The 20,085-nt window shown below is 35.1% G+C and overlaps 1 protein-coding gene across 5 annotated transcripts in view; it reads left to right on the top strand.

Annotated features, from left to right (window-relative positions):
* Rbp6 (RNA-binding protein 6) overlaps positions 1-19,291 on the top strand; it is a 513,430-nt gene extending 494,139 nt beyond the window's left edge. For 3 of the 5 annotated variants that reach the window (XM_066299644.1, XM_066299642.1, XM_066299646.1), the window contains 3 exons: positions 285-350; positions 1,555-1,820; positions 11,046-19,291. In XM_066299644.1, coding sequence (XP_066155741.1) covers positions 285-350; positions 1,555-1,820; positions 11,046-11,087 — 374 coding nt within the window. In that variant the 3' untranslated portion in view covers positions 11,088-19,291. The remainder of the gene's footprint in view (positions 1-284; positions 351-1,554; positions 1,821-11,045) is intronic. The other 2 variants (XM_066299645.1, XM_066299643.1) reach the window with 1 other exon arrangement.
* The last annotated feature ends 794 nt before the right edge of the window (positions 19,292-20,085 follow it).

The raw sequence follows: 20,085 nt of genomic DNA, 5'->3' as shown, positions 1-20,085 counted from the left end.
CTTAACACCTCTTCCTTAAAAATTCAGGAAAACCTATTTCATGTCAAGTTATAGCTACACACCGTGATCTATCTACAGTCTCTTACACACGAATACAGTACCTACATCACTAAAGCATACGGAAATATATTAGTAATATTCTCACATGCATTGAAGCTTCAATTTTTTGTATGCTTTGGTACAAAATGATTAATGCTATTGTATTAATTAATCTCATGGAATAATATTGATTTGAATTATTGCGCCCAACATAATCTAATTTGCTGTTTTATCTGTGTTTTCAGTTGATTTAACGAATGGACAATTGACACCGAACAATAACACCCCACTGCTGACCCAGGCCTTGTCAGGTAAGTAACTTAGATTATTAAATGCAATTACTATGCAAAGTGGTAACTTGTCTTATGTGTGTTCGATAATATTTGAAATGAGTAATAGAGATGTTCTATTTTTAAATAGGTAGATAGGCGGACAGATACATAATTTTTTGCCAATTCTACTCAACCATGTCCTAATACGAAAGTGTATAAAAATCCTCTTAGAGAAAGTATTCTTCACAGTCAACAGAGCCCTGCGATAATAATGTATTTGGGTCCATAATAAATGGACGCGTGGCTATTTTTGGTCCCTGTTCCATAACCTGGTACCCAATATTCGGGAAGCCCGCTCATTCATAAATTTTGAGGTTCCAGCACTCATAGCTTTCGGCTACTGCCTTCAGATTTTTATATTGTGCAACAAATTAGCAAATTTAAGAAGATTTTTACTTTGTTGCAGGACGATTGGTCACGGAAAATTCAATATTTAAAATGTTCTTAATGAATTTCGAGAAGGAATCTTGGACCATTAATTTTGATATATTTGCCGCTAAATCTGTGTATACCAAATTTTTCTATAGATTCCTTAATCAGATTACAAACCAAACTATATCCTTTCATAGATACTTTGAGCCCGAAATTCCTCCTTTTTGAACTCAGCTACATACCATCTTAAAAAAGCTCTTCCCCTGTCAGTTCTTACTACAATACCCTAAATACCGTAAGTTCTCAAAAAAACTCATCGAAACGAACAGACCGCGTCCCAATCGAAAAATAGGAAAGAAAGTAGGAATTCCCGGAATGGAAAACAAAAACTGAGGACTGTTTATCCAACATTCAATTTTCCTATTTCGACGTTCGGACAACCCATGTTAAAGCTCATCTGACAGGAATTTTTATTTAAATGTGTCCCCGTTTTGCTTTGTCCCGGCCCGGGAACGATGATTTACGACGGCCGACCGGTCTCGAAATGGGTTTAATGGTGCGCGCGAAGTTTGTTTTTACTGGGAATGGCACCTAACAAAGTGCTCCAAGAATACTCTAACGTCAAAAAATAAACGCTGATGAAAAAGCTTTAAGTGCTACCTCTTCGTTCCGCCCCGGTCATTTATACTTACAATGACCGGCAGTTTGTTTCAAATACTTCTTTAACTTTTCAACTAATCGCCTAGTTGCCTTTGGTTTTAGTCAATCAACATTTTGTTGAAATATAGGCATATTTTTTATTTCTTTCTAGTGATGAACAACTACCAAGCAGCTGCCGCTCAAGGTTTCGGTCCACCTGCTTCGCCTCACGCGGCCGCCGCTGCAGCCGCCCAGAACGCCCAGCGGGCGTTTCCAGCAGCTTCAAGCCCGGGTCCGACCCTCGACATGTACAACAGTAGCGGAGCCGGCCCTGGAGACAGTGTCGGGTATGTACAGGCTGCCAGCCCACAGCCGTCCAGCTTTCCGGCCATCGCTGTCAGCCGGGCGCCGCTGAACTACAGTCCGGTGAGTCTTAAAGTAAGCTATCATTTTTTCTTTATTATTGATGTTGGCATTGGTAAGTTCACAGACCATTACAGAGGATCAGTAGCAAAAAACTTTTGAAAACATGGATGGGATCTGTCCTAAAAAGATTCTCTGCTGATGGTCTTAGGTATTTTGTTTTCGTTATATTCTAATTTTAAGTTTTTTGATTGTTAGATTCTAGAAATATTCAATTTAAGCGTTTCTGTTGACAGAATATTGCTTCCTTCAATTACCTTTTTTTAATAGGGCTTGTTAATGGCTCCTTTAAATTGGAAATTACACGAATATAATTTTACGACCGCCTGAAGTACTTCCGTAAAGTTTTAGGTTATTTTTGCCTTATCAGCAAGCGTTAAGTAATTGTAAAATTACCGTTAATTTAATGTCCTCGGGAATAGGTGCTGCTGAAGAGCGCTAATGGATCGCAACCCGTTAAATGAGAATCACTTAACATGCATTTTTTTGCTTCTTTTATATTAGTTGATGTTAATTTAGGACAGTATTATGAAATACGGGAAAATACCTACAAGTGATTATTTGTTCAAACACTTTGCCCTCAGAATTTGACATGCTGTAACCGCCCTACGTTAGCAAGCTATACGTTCAAATATACTTCCAATGATGAGTGTCTTATTCAGATGTTTAACGTCTCTTATCTACTGATGAATTCGCTATTAAGGGCTCTTCGGCAGATGCCCAAAGTTCTTGCTTGGCTACTCTTAACATCTCCGAATGAAGAAAGTTACCAGGCAAATATTTGCTGCTTATAGTTTCAAGTTACCAGCTATACATAGAATTATAGTTTACTTTTAGGTGATCTCTACAAAGTCACGTGGTTATATATTATAATTGAAACTTATCATTTTTTTGAACCGTTTACTTTTTCAACATTCCTTAGTAGACTTAATGAATTTTCTACTTTCATACGTTATACAAGTATATATTGAGTGAATCGTGAACTAACAGAAATTGAAATTGCAGGATTTTATGCAATGTTATACATATAGAGAAAGAACTTTTTGCTGCTACTTATTGAAATAATATTCAGGGTGGCTCACAATGAAATTATGGAGGTAATTTATTGTATGCTACGTATATTACTAACCCAAGTTATTTACATAAAATCCATTTTCCTAAATGGAGTGACCTACTTTAAATTCAGTAGGCATTCAGCGAGGAATCTGAGGAATTCTCCCTATAAGAAACTATACAGTACCCATTCCTTTGCTATATACATGGAATATTAGTGAGTGCAAGTAAAAGGCGACTAGGTGATTGATAAGTGTGAGGGAGACAGGCTACCGTTTCCCCTTCCATTGTCAACGATCGGCTAAAGTCGTTGACTCGGAACCAGTACGCCTTAATCCGGGGGGAGATGTAGTTCTACGTGATTTTGGAGGACACAAATTACGCGCTTACAGATAAATTTAAATGCGTTCTTAGAACACAAATTCCACGATAAGTTTTGATGTAGCATTATCTCTACAAACACCACGGTAGAAATGATATTTTTAGAACGCATCAATTGAAAAATAAGCCCTTTTTGTGACCAGATCTGTTCTTGGATGAAGGCGTACTGCTTGCGAATCATCAATGGTAGATGGCCCGTCTCCCTCGCACCCATAAATATCCTAATTACCTTTTGCTTGCCCTCATTAAAACCCCAATGTCCCTATCAGCAAATAAAGTATTGTATGAATTAATTTAATAGTTTTGGACATAATCACATTTAAATATGAGTATGCAACACAAAGTAAATGATAAACTGCAAAATAGAAATTTACTAGTAAATCTGCTGGACGACCAATCCCCTTGGTTGCATTCGATGATTGCAGATAGATAGAAAATAAAATTGAGCATAGTCACAAAATAAAGCAGATAATTGAAGAAATTAAAGCAGGAAATGAGATTACGATTTGAAATGTGGGTCATTTAACATATACAGGGTGTCTCTAAAAGGTTTTCATAACGCTCTACTATAGGTAGCTGACATCAAAATATAACGATTAAACATATTTACTTTAGTTTATAGGTTGATAATAACCTAGCTATAAGGTGGCAAAGTTGAAATGAAAAATTCAATTTTGGACCATAATTATTAAACGGCAGAAAGAAAACTCATGAAATTTTCTACAAGGAGGTTCTTCGATATGAGGAATTCATATCTGCAAGCAAAAATTATGTAAATCATAGAGGGCGCCACATACGCCTTAGCAACTTATTTACACCTTTCAATCTTTTTTTCGTAACAATAAATCACTTTTGAGTGAAAAAACGTATTTACGCGGTATGTTTGTTTAAAAAAGCTATACCTTAATTAAATCACTTACTGCAACCATTTTCAAAAGAAACATTTGTAAACTAAATGCAAAAAACGAATACTTTTTCCAGTCTCGTGTGCTAGCTATTTTTAGTTGCTAAGAAAGAATTATTATTGTTTTTACAGTCAAATTGATCTTCTCGAAAGTGACAGGATGTTTTTTGTAAGAGTTTTCATTTTGTCCTTTTAAATTTACTGGTAAACGTAAATTTTGCTTTTTATTAACTGTACTGGAATTTATATATGGAATTTACATTGCTGAAATATATTCCTCTGCAGCAAAGAGAAAGAATGTATTTTATTCATGATAGCGCTCCACCTCATTTCACATTAATTGTCAGAAATTATTTAAATCAGCAGTATCCAAATAAATGGATCGGTAGAGACAATGACTCTCTCGTCAATTGGCTGCTATGTCCCCCAGATTTAAATCCATTGGATTTTTTTTACGGGTTATCTTAAATTCACGGTGTACCGAACACCTGTTACTACTTAAAAAAAATTCTGGCAATAAATTCAAAATGCAGTAAATGATCTTTGGAACAATGACGAAGTAATGCAAAGAATACAACATAATTTTATTCGTCGCATTAATCTTTGTAAGCGTGTAAATGGTGGGCATTTTGAACAGTCACTTAAATAATTTTTTAATGGTCTTTTTAACATTAAAAAATTAAAATTTAGAAAATGAAATTCTTTTGCATTTATTTTACAAACGTTTCTCTCAAAAATGGCTGTAGTTAGCGACTTGATTAAGGTATACTTTTTTAAGCAAAAATAGCCTACAAATACGTTCTTTCACTCAAAAGTAGTTTACCGTTACAATAAAAAAAGACCTAAACAAGTACCTAATGCGTATGAGGCCCCTTCCACGATTTACGTAAATTTTGATTGCAGATATGAATTCCACATTTCGAAAAACTTCCTTGTAGAAAATTTTATGAATTTTCCTCCTGTCATTTAACAACTATGGCTAAAAATTGAATTTTACATTTCAATTTTGAAACTCTATAGCTCGATTAATATGAACTTTTTGACTAAGGCAAATATGTATTAGGGGTACAAATAAGTTTCCGCCGTTTAACAAAGCATGGTCCCACCAGAAGGTTATGCTGAAATTGCTAGATGTAAATCTTACCATCGCAAGTTTGATCAACTAGTAACAACATAACCTAGAAGTATTAGTGGTTTCGTATCAGCATCGCATTTTTTTTTCTTGCAAAAATGTCAAGTTTTGTGCCGAATAAGCGTCATTTGCGGGAACTTTTGATTTACTTCTTTAATTTGAAGAAATCTGCAGCTGAGGCGCATCGATTGCTTGTAGAAGCATATGGTGAGGCTGCTTTGAGTGAGAGAAGTTGTCGTGAGTGGTTTCACAAGTTTAAAAACGGTGAGTTTAACGTGGAAGACAAAGGACGCAGTGGAAGGCCGAAAACGTACGAAGATACGGAATTGGAAGTGTTATTGGAGGAAGATTCGTCTCAAACACAAAAAGAACTTGCACTTACATTAGAAGTGACGCAACAAGCAATTTCACATCGTTTAAAAATGTTGGGAATGATTCAAAAACAAGGGAATTGGGTTCCTTATGAACTGAAACCCAGAGACGTCGAACGCCGATTTTGCATGAGTGAAATGCTGCTTGCCAGGCATAAAACAAAGGGTTTTTTGTATCGTGTAGTCACTGGGGATGAAAAATGGATCCATTATGATAACCCAAAGAAGAAGAAATCATGGGGTCCACCTGGCCATGTTTCAACATCAGTAGCCAAATCAAATATTCATGGAAAAAAACTCATGTTGTGTATTTGGTGGGATCAACTTGGTGTTGTATATTATGAGTTGCTCAAATCGAACGAAACTATTACTGGAGGAACTCTCTACCGAACACAATTAATGAGATTGAGCCGAGCACTCAAGGAAAAACGCGCTCATTACTACTCTAGACATGACAAGATTATTCTCCTACATGATAATGCTCGTCCGCATGTTGCGGCACCGGTTAAAACCTATTTGGAAACACTTAATTGGGAAGTCCTACCCCACCCGCCATATTCACCAGACCTTGCCCCATCCGACTACCACTTGTTTCGATCAATGGCACACGGTCTGTCTGAGCAGCGCTTTACATCATATGAAGATACCAAAAATTGGGTCGATTCATGGATAGCTTCAAAAGATGAAGAGTTTTTTCGCCGTGGTATCCGAATGCTGCCAGAAAGATGGGAAAAAGTAGTGGCCGTTGATGGGCAATACTTTGAATAAAACGTAATATCCCGTTCTTTCACAATTAATTCCAATTTTTTTATAGAAAACGGCGGAAACTTATTTGTACCCCTAATAATTTTTTTTATTTTAATCGCAACTATCCATAGTAGAGCGGTGTAAAGACCTTTTAGAGACATCCTGTAAAATAAATGGAAAAGAAATTTCTAGACATAGAGGTTGCGGAATAATTTCCATACTTTAGGTGCTGTAAGTGCGCCTGTTTCATCACTTTCTGTTCTCTTACTAAATTCTTCTATTTACATAAAAATAACAATGTTAATTAATAATTAAAAATCTCAAACAAGTCAGCTTGTGATGAACTATTATTGGTGAAGACAATTTTATCGTAGGTACTTACACAATACTTCAAAAATATAGGAGCCCGTTTTTTATTGTAAATTGATTTTAATAACCGTTAAAGCTAGAGAAAATGGTTTTCCTAATACTGTCTTTAATTCTTGTGAAATCATATATCACTATTGGCAATTTTCGTGGTTTCAATGTGAATTTTATATGGAAAGTTTCTCACGCCCATTTACTATAAGGGACTTTTATCTAACCGGAAGAAATATTGTGCAACCTACCCCCAATTTTATCTTTAAATTGTCGTTTTTGCGTTTAGTTCTTTCAGCAATTCATCGATTTCTCTCATTCACTTATAAAAGAAATAAATGTGAACGTGTGATTATAAAAACGGTGCAGAGTAAATATAATTGATTCATTATTAACATATTAAATATCATATTGTGTTAGAAATCAAACATTATCAAAAATTATCAGACTGACATACAATAGTTATGACATTTTTGAAATAATCTCAACATCGAAAAATGTCGGTAGTGATATATGTATATCAGTATCTTTTTTTAGAATTAAAGGCTCTTTAAAACAATTAAATAAAATTTACAGAACCGTATTTAAAAATAAATAAGTATATATGAGGATGCTGACCCATAAACGAAATGTTTTATTTCAGGTTTTACGACATTATCCTGTAAAGCAGCAAAAACTGCTACAAACGAGGGATAATAAAAACGAAATTCGTAGTTTTAGTTCTTTTTGCGTGTATTCCTAGAAGTTACCGTATTGTTTTCAATTTACAAACTACATTTTATTGAGTACTAAATTGCGCCATTAGCATTCAACCAACCCTGTAGGTACCTGGTAGTTATCAAGATTTCTATGATCCTGAAGGTTAAGATACCTTGTACATTCGAAAATTCTAATTTCAGTTTTCTAGCGAATTATACAAGTTCAATCTGTACAAACATACAGATTGTGCAAGTAGGAAAAGGACCACATAAGGTTTAATATGTGTGAGATAAAGACCAACGAAGTAAGTTGAAAGGATAGTGGCTGACGCACAAAGAGTCAGCCTAATGTTACCAGATCTCTCATCGTTTCAAAATGTTTCCTAATATGCATTTTAGTGATGGATTAATCTTTTTTTTAATTATCCATATCGGTGCTTTTTACCTTAGTATTAGGTCGTGTAGTATGAAATGAGTAGAATTGAATTGAAACTTTAGTCATTTTTTTTTCATATGAAATGTTTTTATTGTCAATCGAAATATGCACCACCATTATCCATACACTTCTGCCATTTAACTGGAAGTTCATTGATTCCCCTGCTGTAAAAGCCTGCAGGCCGGGAGTCGATAAACTCGTGGAAGGCAGCTATGAATTGAATGTTTTTCCTACCAAGAAGTTATCCAAATTTTGAAAAAAGTGGTAATCAGTAGGTGCTAAGTCGGGTGAATACGGTGGATGACGAAGAGTTTCCAATTCCAACTCCTGTAGCTTGGCCAAGGTGACTTGCGCGATGTGTGGCCGAGCGTTGTCGCGCAACAATAGCGGTGCGCTTCGATTGACTAATCTTGACTGCTTAATCGTCAGTTGCCTCATCATTTCGGTCAGTTGTCGACAATAGACATCAGCCGTAATCAATTCACCAGGTTTCATGAAGCTGTTATGGATGATTCCTGCGTTGGGCCACCAAACGGACACCATAAGCTTCTTTTGATGAAGATTTTTTTTCACACAATGTTTTGGTGGTTCATCGTGATCCAATCACTGCGATGAACGTCTGGTATTGTCATATAGGATCCATTTCTTATCACAAGTAACAATCCGATACAAAAATGGATCGTTATTATACCGGCACAACAAAGAAACACCAGCTTCGAGACGTGGTTCTTTCTGTATGTCGCTCAACTCATGCGGTACCCACTTGTCCAGCTTTTTCACCTCACCAATTTCAGTGAAATGAGTCAATATTGTTTTTTTGGTTATACTGAATATTCACGAAAATTCGAACGCACTTTGACGTGGATTCGTTTCCACCACGGCTTTCAGATGATCGTTATCCACTTGAGTTTAAGGTCGTCCACGTGGTTCATTTGTTAGGTCAAAATTGCCAAAACGAAATTTCATGAACCAACGAGATATTGTTTGCTGTGAAGTGACTTCAGTACCAAACACATTAATATTACGAGTCGTCTGAGCTGTTGTGGTTCCACGGTGGAACTCATATTTCATTAACACACGAATTTCACTATTTTGCATGGCCGCACAAAATTTTTTATAAAAATAAAAGTTTTCAATAATTTTTAACACTTTAAACTCTGATCGAAAGAGGAAGAATGTGCCTTTTCCACATAAAAAAGTCAAGTCCAAATATAGATTTAGAGTGAAGTTATTCGCAGTTGAATGTGGCATTTCGAGAATCTACTCATTTCATGCTACACGACCTAATATTTTACAAAATTTCGGTCGTAATGGGGACATCGGATTTTTAGAATATGAGACAAAAACACTACATAGATGATCTTATACAGGTATCACCCGTTCAAGTGGAAACACAGGGATCGTGCAAATAGAAAAGGGGCCGCTAAGGTTTAATATACCTGTGACAAAAACCAACGACATGGGCGGAGTCAGTCCAGGCGACGTCCCCATTTCGATGTTCAGATTAGTATCGATCTTGCTGTCTTGGTAGCAGTAGAATTTTTTTATAATGTCAGAACAAAAAGCGTAAAAATAAATGCAAAAAACAATTAATCGACGCATGTTAACTGCTGGCCCCGCAACCCACTACCTGCGTCTTTGAAGGAGGCATGTTACCAGGTCTGTAAATATGAAACCGGAATTTGCCTCCAAATATCCCTAGTGGTCAATATAGGTACTACCTTATCGTGTTATTAGGGGACTATATCTCTTATTTACATCTGAGAATGATTTTCAAATCATATACAATACAGGTTCAATACTGCAGTACAGTTTGCAATATTTTTGAGTATGTCGAATTTTTGCCTACAAATTACGATTTGCGGACAGCATTGATTTTCTGTTACCACTTGAAAAAAACGGCTGCAGATTCACATCGCATGCTTGTTGAAGCTTACGGTGAACGTGCCCTTGGAAAATCACAGTGCTGTGAGCGGTTTAAAAAATTCAAAAGTGGCAATTTTGACGTCAATAACGAAGAGCGTGGAAAACCACCAAAAAAGTTTGAAGACGGCGAGTTGCGAGCTTTGTTAGATGAGGACGATGCTCAAACGCAACAACAATTAGCGAACCAATTAAATGTGACACGAGAGGCCATTTCCATTCGTTTGAAAGCTATGGGAAAAATTCAGAAGATAGGAAAATGGGTTCCACATGAACTCAATGAAAGACAGCAAGAAAATCGAAAAACCACTTGCCAATTGTTGCTTACCAGGTATAACAGAAAGTCATTTCTTCATCGAATTGTGACTGGTGACGAAAAATGGATCTATTTTGAGAATCCCAAACGTAAAAAATCATGGGGAACTCCAGGCGAACCATCAGCATCGTCAGCAAGACCAAATCGATATGGACGGAAAACAATGCTCTGTGTTTGGTGGGATCAAAAAGGCGTAATTTATTATGAGCTGCTAAAACCTGAAGAAACAGTTAATACTGAACGTTACCGACAACAAATGATGGACTTGCATCGAGCTTTGCGTGAAAGACGACCAGAATATCAAGAACGGCAACACAAGGTGATATTGCTTCGTGATAATGCACCATCACACACTGCAAAACTGGTGAAGGAAACGATTGGGACGTTTCATTGGGAAGTACTATCGCGTGCGGCTTATTCACCCGACTTAGCACCATCCGATTATCACGTATTTGCATCGATGGGACACGCTCTTGCAGAACAGCACTTCGCCTCTTACGAAACAGTTCAAAAATAGCTCGATGAGTGGTTTTCCTCAAATGAACAACAGTTCTTTAGGCGTGGCATCCACAAATTGCCAGAGAGATGGGAAAAATGTATATGGAACGATGGGAAATATTTCTAATAAAATTTTTTATAATTATTGCGCAGCTAAGTTATACTTTTTATTAAAAGATTCCGGTTTCATATTTACAGACCTGGTACACGTTATGCGATCCTTCTCCCACTTGCACAATTCCTATGTTTCCACCAGAACCGGTGATACCCGTATACCGGTCGAAACTCCTTATATAAATTTCTGACTAATTTTGAAAACTTGAAATTGGTTTTCTCGGCTCCTTCACCTTCACTATATGCAACCATGTTGAAACGTTGCTATCAATAATATGTGTAAATAAAATGAGCTTTCTGTTTGTTTCAGGGCCCATTGATCCCAGCCGCATTCACTAACGGCTACCATTGAGCTGCTCCGCCTCCCCAGACGTTTCCGTTTCTTTCCGACCCGCAATTCGGTCCTCATCGGCAGCTGCAGCTGTGATTACGTCATCACAACCAAATCTGCACTTGTACATTCACCTTTATATTATGTATATTAATGATATATTTAATATTTAGCACCCGCCGAGCGGTTACCACTTGTTGTTGTATAATGTTTGGTGTAATTGCGTCTTGCGCAGCTTCCCGCCTTACGATCTCCGCCGTGGTCTCTCGTTTCTTTTCTCTCTCAATAACTCTCTCATTTTTTCCCGTAGTGCAGTTCTAATAGATCTGTTAATGTTAGTGGCAGACTTCGGCGGAAGTCGCCCATCGGGCGGTACTAACCCCCACCAAACACAAGCACTATTGGTTATGTGAACACATTGCGTTTCTATAAATTACATATGATATATTACAGGGTATCTCTATAGGATACATTATCCTCACATATTATTATAATTAAGGACCAAAAGGGCGCTCCGATCATTATGTAAACAAATTGAAACGGGCGCTTTGGTATTGTTTATGGTTTTTAATTTAGGGTTCAAAGGGAGGTTCTACGGTTTTTAGGTACAACAGCTGAGGTATAGTCGGAACATGTAGAGTTTCAAGGGAAAATTATTTTGACCCAATGCCTGAATGATTTAGTCAAACAAACAGGCTAATCTAGAATTCAATCTTCGAGTCCTAGTAGAGGGATCGCTTTATCAAATGAATATGATTAACAAAAAATCAAGTTTAAGATACACATAACTAAGAAACCTCGTTCGCAATTTCAGTACATCCTACATGTCTTAAAGTTGAGAGAAAATACGTTCTTCCAAAGAAGCTCTGCAGGTTTCATACAAAAATTCCCCTCTCGCCATGCCAAAAGCTCATGACAGATACAATAAGAACCATTATACTCTTATTGGATTTGATAACCTTGCAGATTTTTCTGAAAAAAAAATCCTATAAAAATTTACCCTTTTCATTGTACTAATTTCATCCTCAATGATATTTTAAGAGGATTTTCGGCTATCTGGAATATCTCTTGACACCGTATTGATGAAATAAACTTTCAGAAAAATACTACAAGAGAATAAATCAGGTAATTGTGACGTCCACTTGCACATTTTAATTTTATTAAATGATCGGTAATATTTATAATAGCGACAAGAAATGCAGGAATCCGAATGGCAACAATGATGCCTAAATACAATGAGAAGGCAGCATTTTGATGAAGTACTGTCAACTCATATTATTTAAATTATTTTAAGGTGGAAATTTTTATTATCACGCTATATTAATTCGATTTTGTCATCTTGATAACACCATTCTGAGTTATTGAGCTATTTGCCACGCCGCAAGAGAAGAAATTCAAAGATCAGCGCTTCGTTTTAGTTGTCGCGTGTAATATATCTTACCACCAATGTACCCGACATGCTTAATCGGGTTTAAATCAGTGCTAAGTGGAAGCCCATCAAATGCTTGGTTGTTTCAGTAATTACCTAAAGCTCTTGCTGCCCAATATATTGTATTGATACGTACTAAACACCAATTTTTTAGAACTAATTTTTAAAAGAAATCGAGTGAAGGAAAAACTTGCTCCGTGCTAAACATTCTCCTATCTAGTCGATAAACATTTACCATGATAAAGCGTGAATGACATTAAAAAGGGTATCATATGTAATTCTACTAAGACTCCAGGTTCTAATTTTCCATATGATCACAATTTACTATAAAATTATTCGTGACCTCAGTTACATCCTTACTTGCAATTCTTTTAATTTGAAAGATTTCACATTTCAACTTCTTCCCTCTTCTTCTAACAAATTCTAAACAATGCTCTCTCATCGATAGAGACTACCCTTTGTGCCCAGCTGTATCTTAAACTATTCACGTTCTAATCCTAAAACTAACTACCTTTCCAATTTTACCTTTCTCCTTCTTAAAGAAATTTTTCAGGAAAATTAAAAAGTTTTTGGAGGGATATAGATTCTATGTTAACCCTGAATATTTCTGTGGAAACGCTGGAGTCTTAAAAACGCAATTTGGAGAGCCTTTATAGATAAAACACATTGAGGCGATTAATTTGATCTCAAACTTTACCTAAAATTGCGCAACTCCTATCCTTCATCGCCCTTCATAGTAAGTACTACAATTTCCAAGTTAAAATGGGTTGTGTTTAAAAAAAAATGTTATATTTCGCAGAACTTCCCTTTGGCAGAAGATAAATCAGTTGTTAGTTGTTTTTAACCATTTCCGTTGTTTGATTCTTCTAGTTATAAACAGGACGAAAATCTGTGCTTACATTAGGTTGTTTTATTAAGTTAGTGTTCGCGCCTTTGGCCACGTAGGCCATTAGCAGTTTTAAAGATGTGTATATATTTACTTATTGTTAAACAGAAATTATTTATAATTAGTCGGACCAGACAGACTAACATTGTTCAGTTTTAGATATGTGGGGCTCTAATGCGCGTTTATCGATTCAACTTAGTATCATCAAGAATCTCTCTATCTTTATGTTTGATAAGTCTTTAACCGCGTATTTTACCCTGTCGATCGTTTTAATAGCATTGTCGAATCAAAGAGACAACTTTTAGTGCTTGGATTAGGTAGTAGTAAGCTAATTAATATACAGGTGAAACAAGCATTTTAATGAAAAACCTTTTTATAAACTTGGCCCCCTTTTGCCTCTTCGACAGCTATGATTCAACCAAAGACCTTTGGTAAATTTTCGAAATGAAGCAAAAGAGGTGTCCCTGGCTTGTTGTTCTGTATGGCCCGCACAAACTTGTAGCCGTTAGATATTTTAAATCCATCGTGGTATTTCCCCTTTTAAGAAATATTAAGCCTAGATCTGTCTCCATGTTAGAGAAGACACGATCAATTTTCAAAGTGTAATAATATATTAATGTTTCTCGTTATTATGATGTGAATATTCTATCGAAAAAAGTAATAAGTAATTATTGGGCGATTAACGCTATCCTTTTGTTACGCGTTTCGGCATTGACTACCCAATCATGTAAATGTAAAGTCGCCCGGTCTATGTCATTTCCATTGTCGTTATAATGTTATTTTTAATATATTTTATTGTTTTAGCCGGTGTAGGCTTGTTAATGTATTGATGTCTATCGAGTAAGTTAGTAGGTAAAATAATAATTCTTATTATGAGTTCTGACTGAATGGAATGATTACGTAAAACAAGGATATTTCCTCAGTACAAACCGCCACGATATAATAACCTTAAATTAAGTCCATTGGATAATATAGAGTGAACCCAATTACATAGCAATTATTACGAGTTAAGGTGGAGGGTAAATTTCGCATATTACGCGTTAACTTCTCATTGCGGACCTCTTATTTTAACATGCTGTATATTTGTCTGCCAAGGATCGCAGTGCACCTTCCGGCGATATAGCGCACAGTAGCTGGATGATGTAAGTAATACGTAGTTAGACACTATTTAAACCAGTCTCCAATTCGTACTTGTAATGTCTCAAAAAATAGAGAAGACTAAGTAAATATCTATAAACAATTTACAACAATTTCAGTCACTTCAGGTTTCGAATTTTTGGAAATCATAGTTTAACTTTGAAATCAATTTTGACAACCGTGACTGAACCGTTCCGTGACGTGAAATCCGTGTTACGTGAAATTTGTTTATTGTTATTTACTGTTATACATTATAAATGGAATATCGAATAATTTCCATCTATAAAGAGTCCTACATACATATTTCTTTTTAGCTGAAGATGTGCAATTTAACTAATTTTCTCTCCACAGATTCTAGACATTCTTTTGATGATTATTCTACTTTATGGATTGAGTTTACTGTCCCATATACGATGGAAAAATATTTGATTAATAGAACTTTTGAGAAATCCGCTTTTGGCCTAACATCGCCCATTTCAGATCTTTCAATAACCTAGCCTGATTTATCCTCAAAATTGGAGGAATTTTTGACAAGAAGGATCCAATCATAGTTTTTTTAATTCTCCAATAATATCTAAAATAAATTTAAAATTTTGATTTTTCGTTTTCATTTCTTCTTATATTATTTGAAAAGTTAGTTAAGAATGGCTACCATTTTTATATTCAACACTTTCGTGTCAATGTAAAAGTTCTTGAGATATTCATACATCATCACCATGAAGGGTTTGAGACGAATTAAATATGGAAGACAACTTCGGTTAAAACCTGTAAGATGTGTTAAAGATCTAAACACAAGCGTAAAATTGGAGACCGCTATTTCTTGCTTCAAATCAAAATTTCATTTAGATTTCCTCCGCAATTCAAAAATCCTTTACCACTATCAGTCTGGCTTTAACTACCTACTCTGAACTATTATGGTTTTAGATAAATAATTGTACGTATAGATAGGATATTTAAATTGAACGTTGCCAAATCTTAGTTAAAGAGAGTTTTTAGTGACTTAAGCCGGAAGGTCCACGCGATGTTGGTGTCATACCAAAGACGATAGTTAGCTGAACAAAACTTTTAATATTCATAGATGCTAAGGAGCGTTTCCATGAAATGCTAAAGTGTAAACATGTGTTGATTTCGGGCTGGTTCATCAAAGAAATTTATTTTTGATGAAGAGGCCTTGAAGCGAGTTCGACAAACCGATGAACAAAGATAATGACGTCGAAATAAAAAAAAACATGAAAGAATTTCTTATATTATTTAGACGAAGGTTAGTTAGAAACTTTTTTATATACGCGCAGATTGTAAGGTATTTTTTTAAACCGAGGAAAGTGTACATGTCAATTATCATAATTGAAGTTAAGGGCAGATGTCTTTGATGCGTAATCCAAAGAATGCGCGTATGATGCATCCGCCCCAAGTTTAGATGATTAGGAGCAGATCAGTCATCGTCAAAGTAAAGTCAACAGGTTTTAGGGCAGATTTTAGGGCTCATCTGAATAAAATAACTAATAATCTACCATAACGTATTTATGTAAAAGATATTTCATTCCATTTATATACGCCACAGTATTATAGTCTTGCGTCAATAGAACAGTAGATCGATAATAATATTTGGTAATATGCACTGTTGCAAAACCTGCGAATGGATAATGTTACTTTTCATTCATACTTTGTATTCAAATTTGTGAGTTTGATCACGCGGCAGAAAATTTCACCCTTTTGATTATATTTTGCCTATTTTCCCGTTCTACTTACATTTTTTTGCATCAGTGCATATTACACATAAGGAACTTGTGATTTTTGAACTTTAACTAATTAGTCATTATATTTGGCTGTCGGTACGTGAGAAGTAGATAGGTATTATAAATGTGAGAACGATTAAACGCCGATATATTATGAAAAAAATTACAAATGAAACGGCACACTGACCAAAGGTATATTAACAAAATATGTCAATACTATTGTCAATGAGGGTTGTTTATTAGTTCTTTCTCAGCGAGGTTTTTTCCAAAATCGAATGTTTTCCTAGGAGGTTTGTAACAATAATCTCTGTAAAAAAAAGTTTAAGATTGGTTATGTGAAAAACCTTGTTTGTTTAGTACGTTTACGTCTAATCCAGAGCAATACTTAGGTAGAGGAAAGTCTGTTTTAATTTTTTTTTCACGTGAAAGCGATAATTTTATTCAAAAAGACGTTCAGAAGTTGGGAGGAGCGTGTCAGTTTCGATCTTGAGATAGTAATTCAATATTTTGAAGACTTGTCTAAAGGAATGATTGTTTATGAAGTGAATATTCGAGACGGTGAAAATAACTGATATTTACAAAGAAAAGTTGGGAGGCACAATAAGACATGTAGATAATGAAAAATCGAAAGAAGACGAACAACTATTTGAAAAAATGCTTTTCTTTTTGAATGCCTGGATAATAATTTTTAAAGTTGGTGTGGAAAATTCTGGAAATAAGCGCCTCCAGGATTCGAAGAGGCTCAGTTTTCATGGGAGGATAATTTGCGAAATCTATAATCTATAACAAATTTAATAAGCCAGAACATGTTAGGATAAGAATTATTCAGTGAGCACTCAAAGCAGTTCCAGAGATAATAAGCTGAAAGAGAATAAAACAAGTAGATCAAGGAAGGAAAAAAATTCCTTCAGTATGTCGAAGTTAGTTTTTGATCATACTAAAAATAAACAAAAACGGTGAAATGTGGAATCGCTTAAGGAAGAAACAGAGTTTTAATCAAACGAGAAGCAGATTAGTATATTTATTAGGTAAACACGACACCCCATAATCAATACATTTCTAATTGGGCAATAAAAGCAGACTGAGAATTTTCAATTATTGTATTTTGACCGGGCGTGAAAGTTAAAGTTTATTTTAGGATTCTCTATCTCTGGATGGAAACTGATCTAGCTCACAAAAATCTAAAAAAGTCAGTTCTTCGTTTTTATCCAAAATTCCACCGATACTACTTCCGAAAAAAACGGTTCAAACAATTCTCAAAAAGGCGCCTAAAAGACGTAAAAGAATTACCAACAACATATCAGCTGCACATTTGCTACTATTTCGGCAGTTGCTGTGAAGAATCACCTCAAAAATACGAATAATAATATACTGGGATATTAATAATTCCACGAGGCAGTTGAGGATTATAATACTTAAGAATAACTACTAAGGACTAAGAGTTTAAGAACAAAAAAAAAATTAACCAACACAAAAAAATAAATAAAAAAATCGTACTTAATAAAGTGATTTAAAACTATTATTCACGATTCTACGAGAGAGAGCTTTTGATGTGATTCTTTTGAGCTTTGAACAGGAGATTTGCAAATAATTAAACCAAAATTGCAAACCGCCTTGTCAAAGGGTTTAATAAGTTATTGGTAGTGGCTAGTAAACGTTATTTTCCAGTAACTATAAATATAACCTAAAAGTGAAAAGGTATCTCGACAATATTAATAAAAAAAAACAATTACCTTTAAGTTTCCAGGTTTTCTTGTTTAAGAAAAATATATCGTGGGCCTTATAAAATACACTGAAATTTAAATTGTGCTGTCCAAAAAGTTTAGTTCCCGTCAGGTGTTTGGTCTGTATCGAAGTCTGCGGGCCTAAGCCTAAGTAAGTAATAGTCAAAAGTACTCAAACCCATCCGTCAGCACTTAAGTCAATTGTCACTAATAACCTCTAGATCCAGGCCAAACACTGTGAAGTATTAAAGCGAGTGTCCCAACACAAGTTTAGGTGTAGTAGAAGACAAAAGGTGGCGGCACTCGACTTCCTATATTTATATTGGCGCCTCCTCGTGGCGCTGTGGTATTTTATTAGTTTTTTATATTATTATATTGATATAACGTGTTGAGTTTTCCTTTATTATTACTATTATTATACCAAAAAAGCCGTTATTTTATTGGATGTATACACGTTGTATATATTGATATTACGATATGAATAATAATTATTACTGATATACATATTATAATATGTATACCCTAATTTATAACAATTAATAATTAAAGTAGTGGATATAAAATTATTATAATATATTGTGGCTTGGTGGTGCCACCTTGTGTATTACCACCCACCCAAATGTCCTTGTGTTTTCGCAAAACCCCCGGTCCATTGTTCGTCCGATTTTCCCCGCACCAACCGCTGCTATCGGAGACAGTAAAGTTGCATTAGAGTGCAAGAAATGTGGGGAAAATTGGATACATAAATGTTTATTAAAAAAGAAAAATAATAAACTAATTGATAAATTAAATTATTCAATGTATGGCCAACTAATGGCTTGTATATGCAATATCAAAGAGCAATAACCGTACTCCTTCTGTGGACGCTTTTGACTTTTTAAAATTAAGAATTATATTTACTATTTAAGGCAAGTTATTGTAAGTAATTTTAAACAAAAAAAAGAATAATAATGATCATAAAGTTTTACACTATACTATTATATTGCGAATGCGAATGCGATACTAAAGAAATCTTGTGAAAAATTGATGCTAACACATCCGATTGTACATGTACAGCTAGGAGTTGTAAATTAAGAAATTTGTTGTTGAACAGCCGGACAAGGGTCCCGCTGGACAGCGGTCGTTTGTTTTTCTCATTTCTTTGGATGAAATACGCTCCCTCTGGGAGCTTCATGATTCAAAATGTATATCTTAAAGCAGCGCGTTCTACAATGTAAATACATATTATTATTACAATTATAAGACAAGAGGTTCACAACGTGCCGTGTGTGTATGTGGGAATTAAAATATAATATGGACATTGTTCAAAAATACTTTTGTGGTTTTATTTCATCGTAATTGCGCAAAACTCTAAGGCAAACGGCAAGATTCTAGTAAAATAAGCTGATCATTGATCTCCGATGATACTGCCAGCCAACCAGATCAGTTGAAAAATATCTAATATCAACCACTTCTAGCTAGCTCATAATTTTCGAAACGGAAAAATTTTCTAATAAATGTTTTTTCAATTTTTTTAAGAACTGTAAATTGATCCTTTGGACACTCATTACAAAAGTCAGTCCTGCTCTTTTAGAAACTTCGATTATTCGGTTTTCACGTTCGGGAATTTATTCCGCTAAAACAGAAGCAAACATCGATTTCAAGATAAATGCCATTTCATGGTTCAGATCAAAGAAACTTCAAATGACGCAACCTAATAAGAGAAATATTTGTTTCATTCTCTTACCATTAGACTCTTCGTTTACGTAATCTGAACCTCAATCTGACATAATTTTGTTTATTGCCATGTTGTCCAGTCATTTAATCAATTATTAGTTTCTGGTTCAATTTAAGGAAATTAAACGAGACTCCTACACTGTTTCGAGGCATCGTTAAAAGGAACTGTCAATTTGTCACGAATGGTACATTTCTAAAGTACGCTCTAACTTGAGTTTTAAAATTGATTTAGTTTAATTGAAATTACAAAAAGTTAGAAGAGTTTCATCAAAATCAATGTAACGTAGGTGTAAGGTTTTACGAAAAACTGGAACGATATTTAAATATCTCATTTTAAAACACCCTCGGGTTTTGTTGAATCCTACCGATTTGTACAAAAATTACAAAACCC

The sequence above is a fragment of the Euwallacea fornicatus genome, chromosome 34, assembly GCF_040115645.1.
Source record: "Euwallacea fornicatus isolate EFF26 chromosome 34, ASM4011564v1, whole genome shotgun sequence".
In the NCBI taxonomy this organism is placed as follows: Eukaryota; Metazoa; Arthropoda; class Insecta; order Coleoptera; family Curculionidae; genus Euwallacea; species Euwallacea fornicatus.
This window is presented reverse-complemented; position numbering and strand designations above follow the sequence as displayed.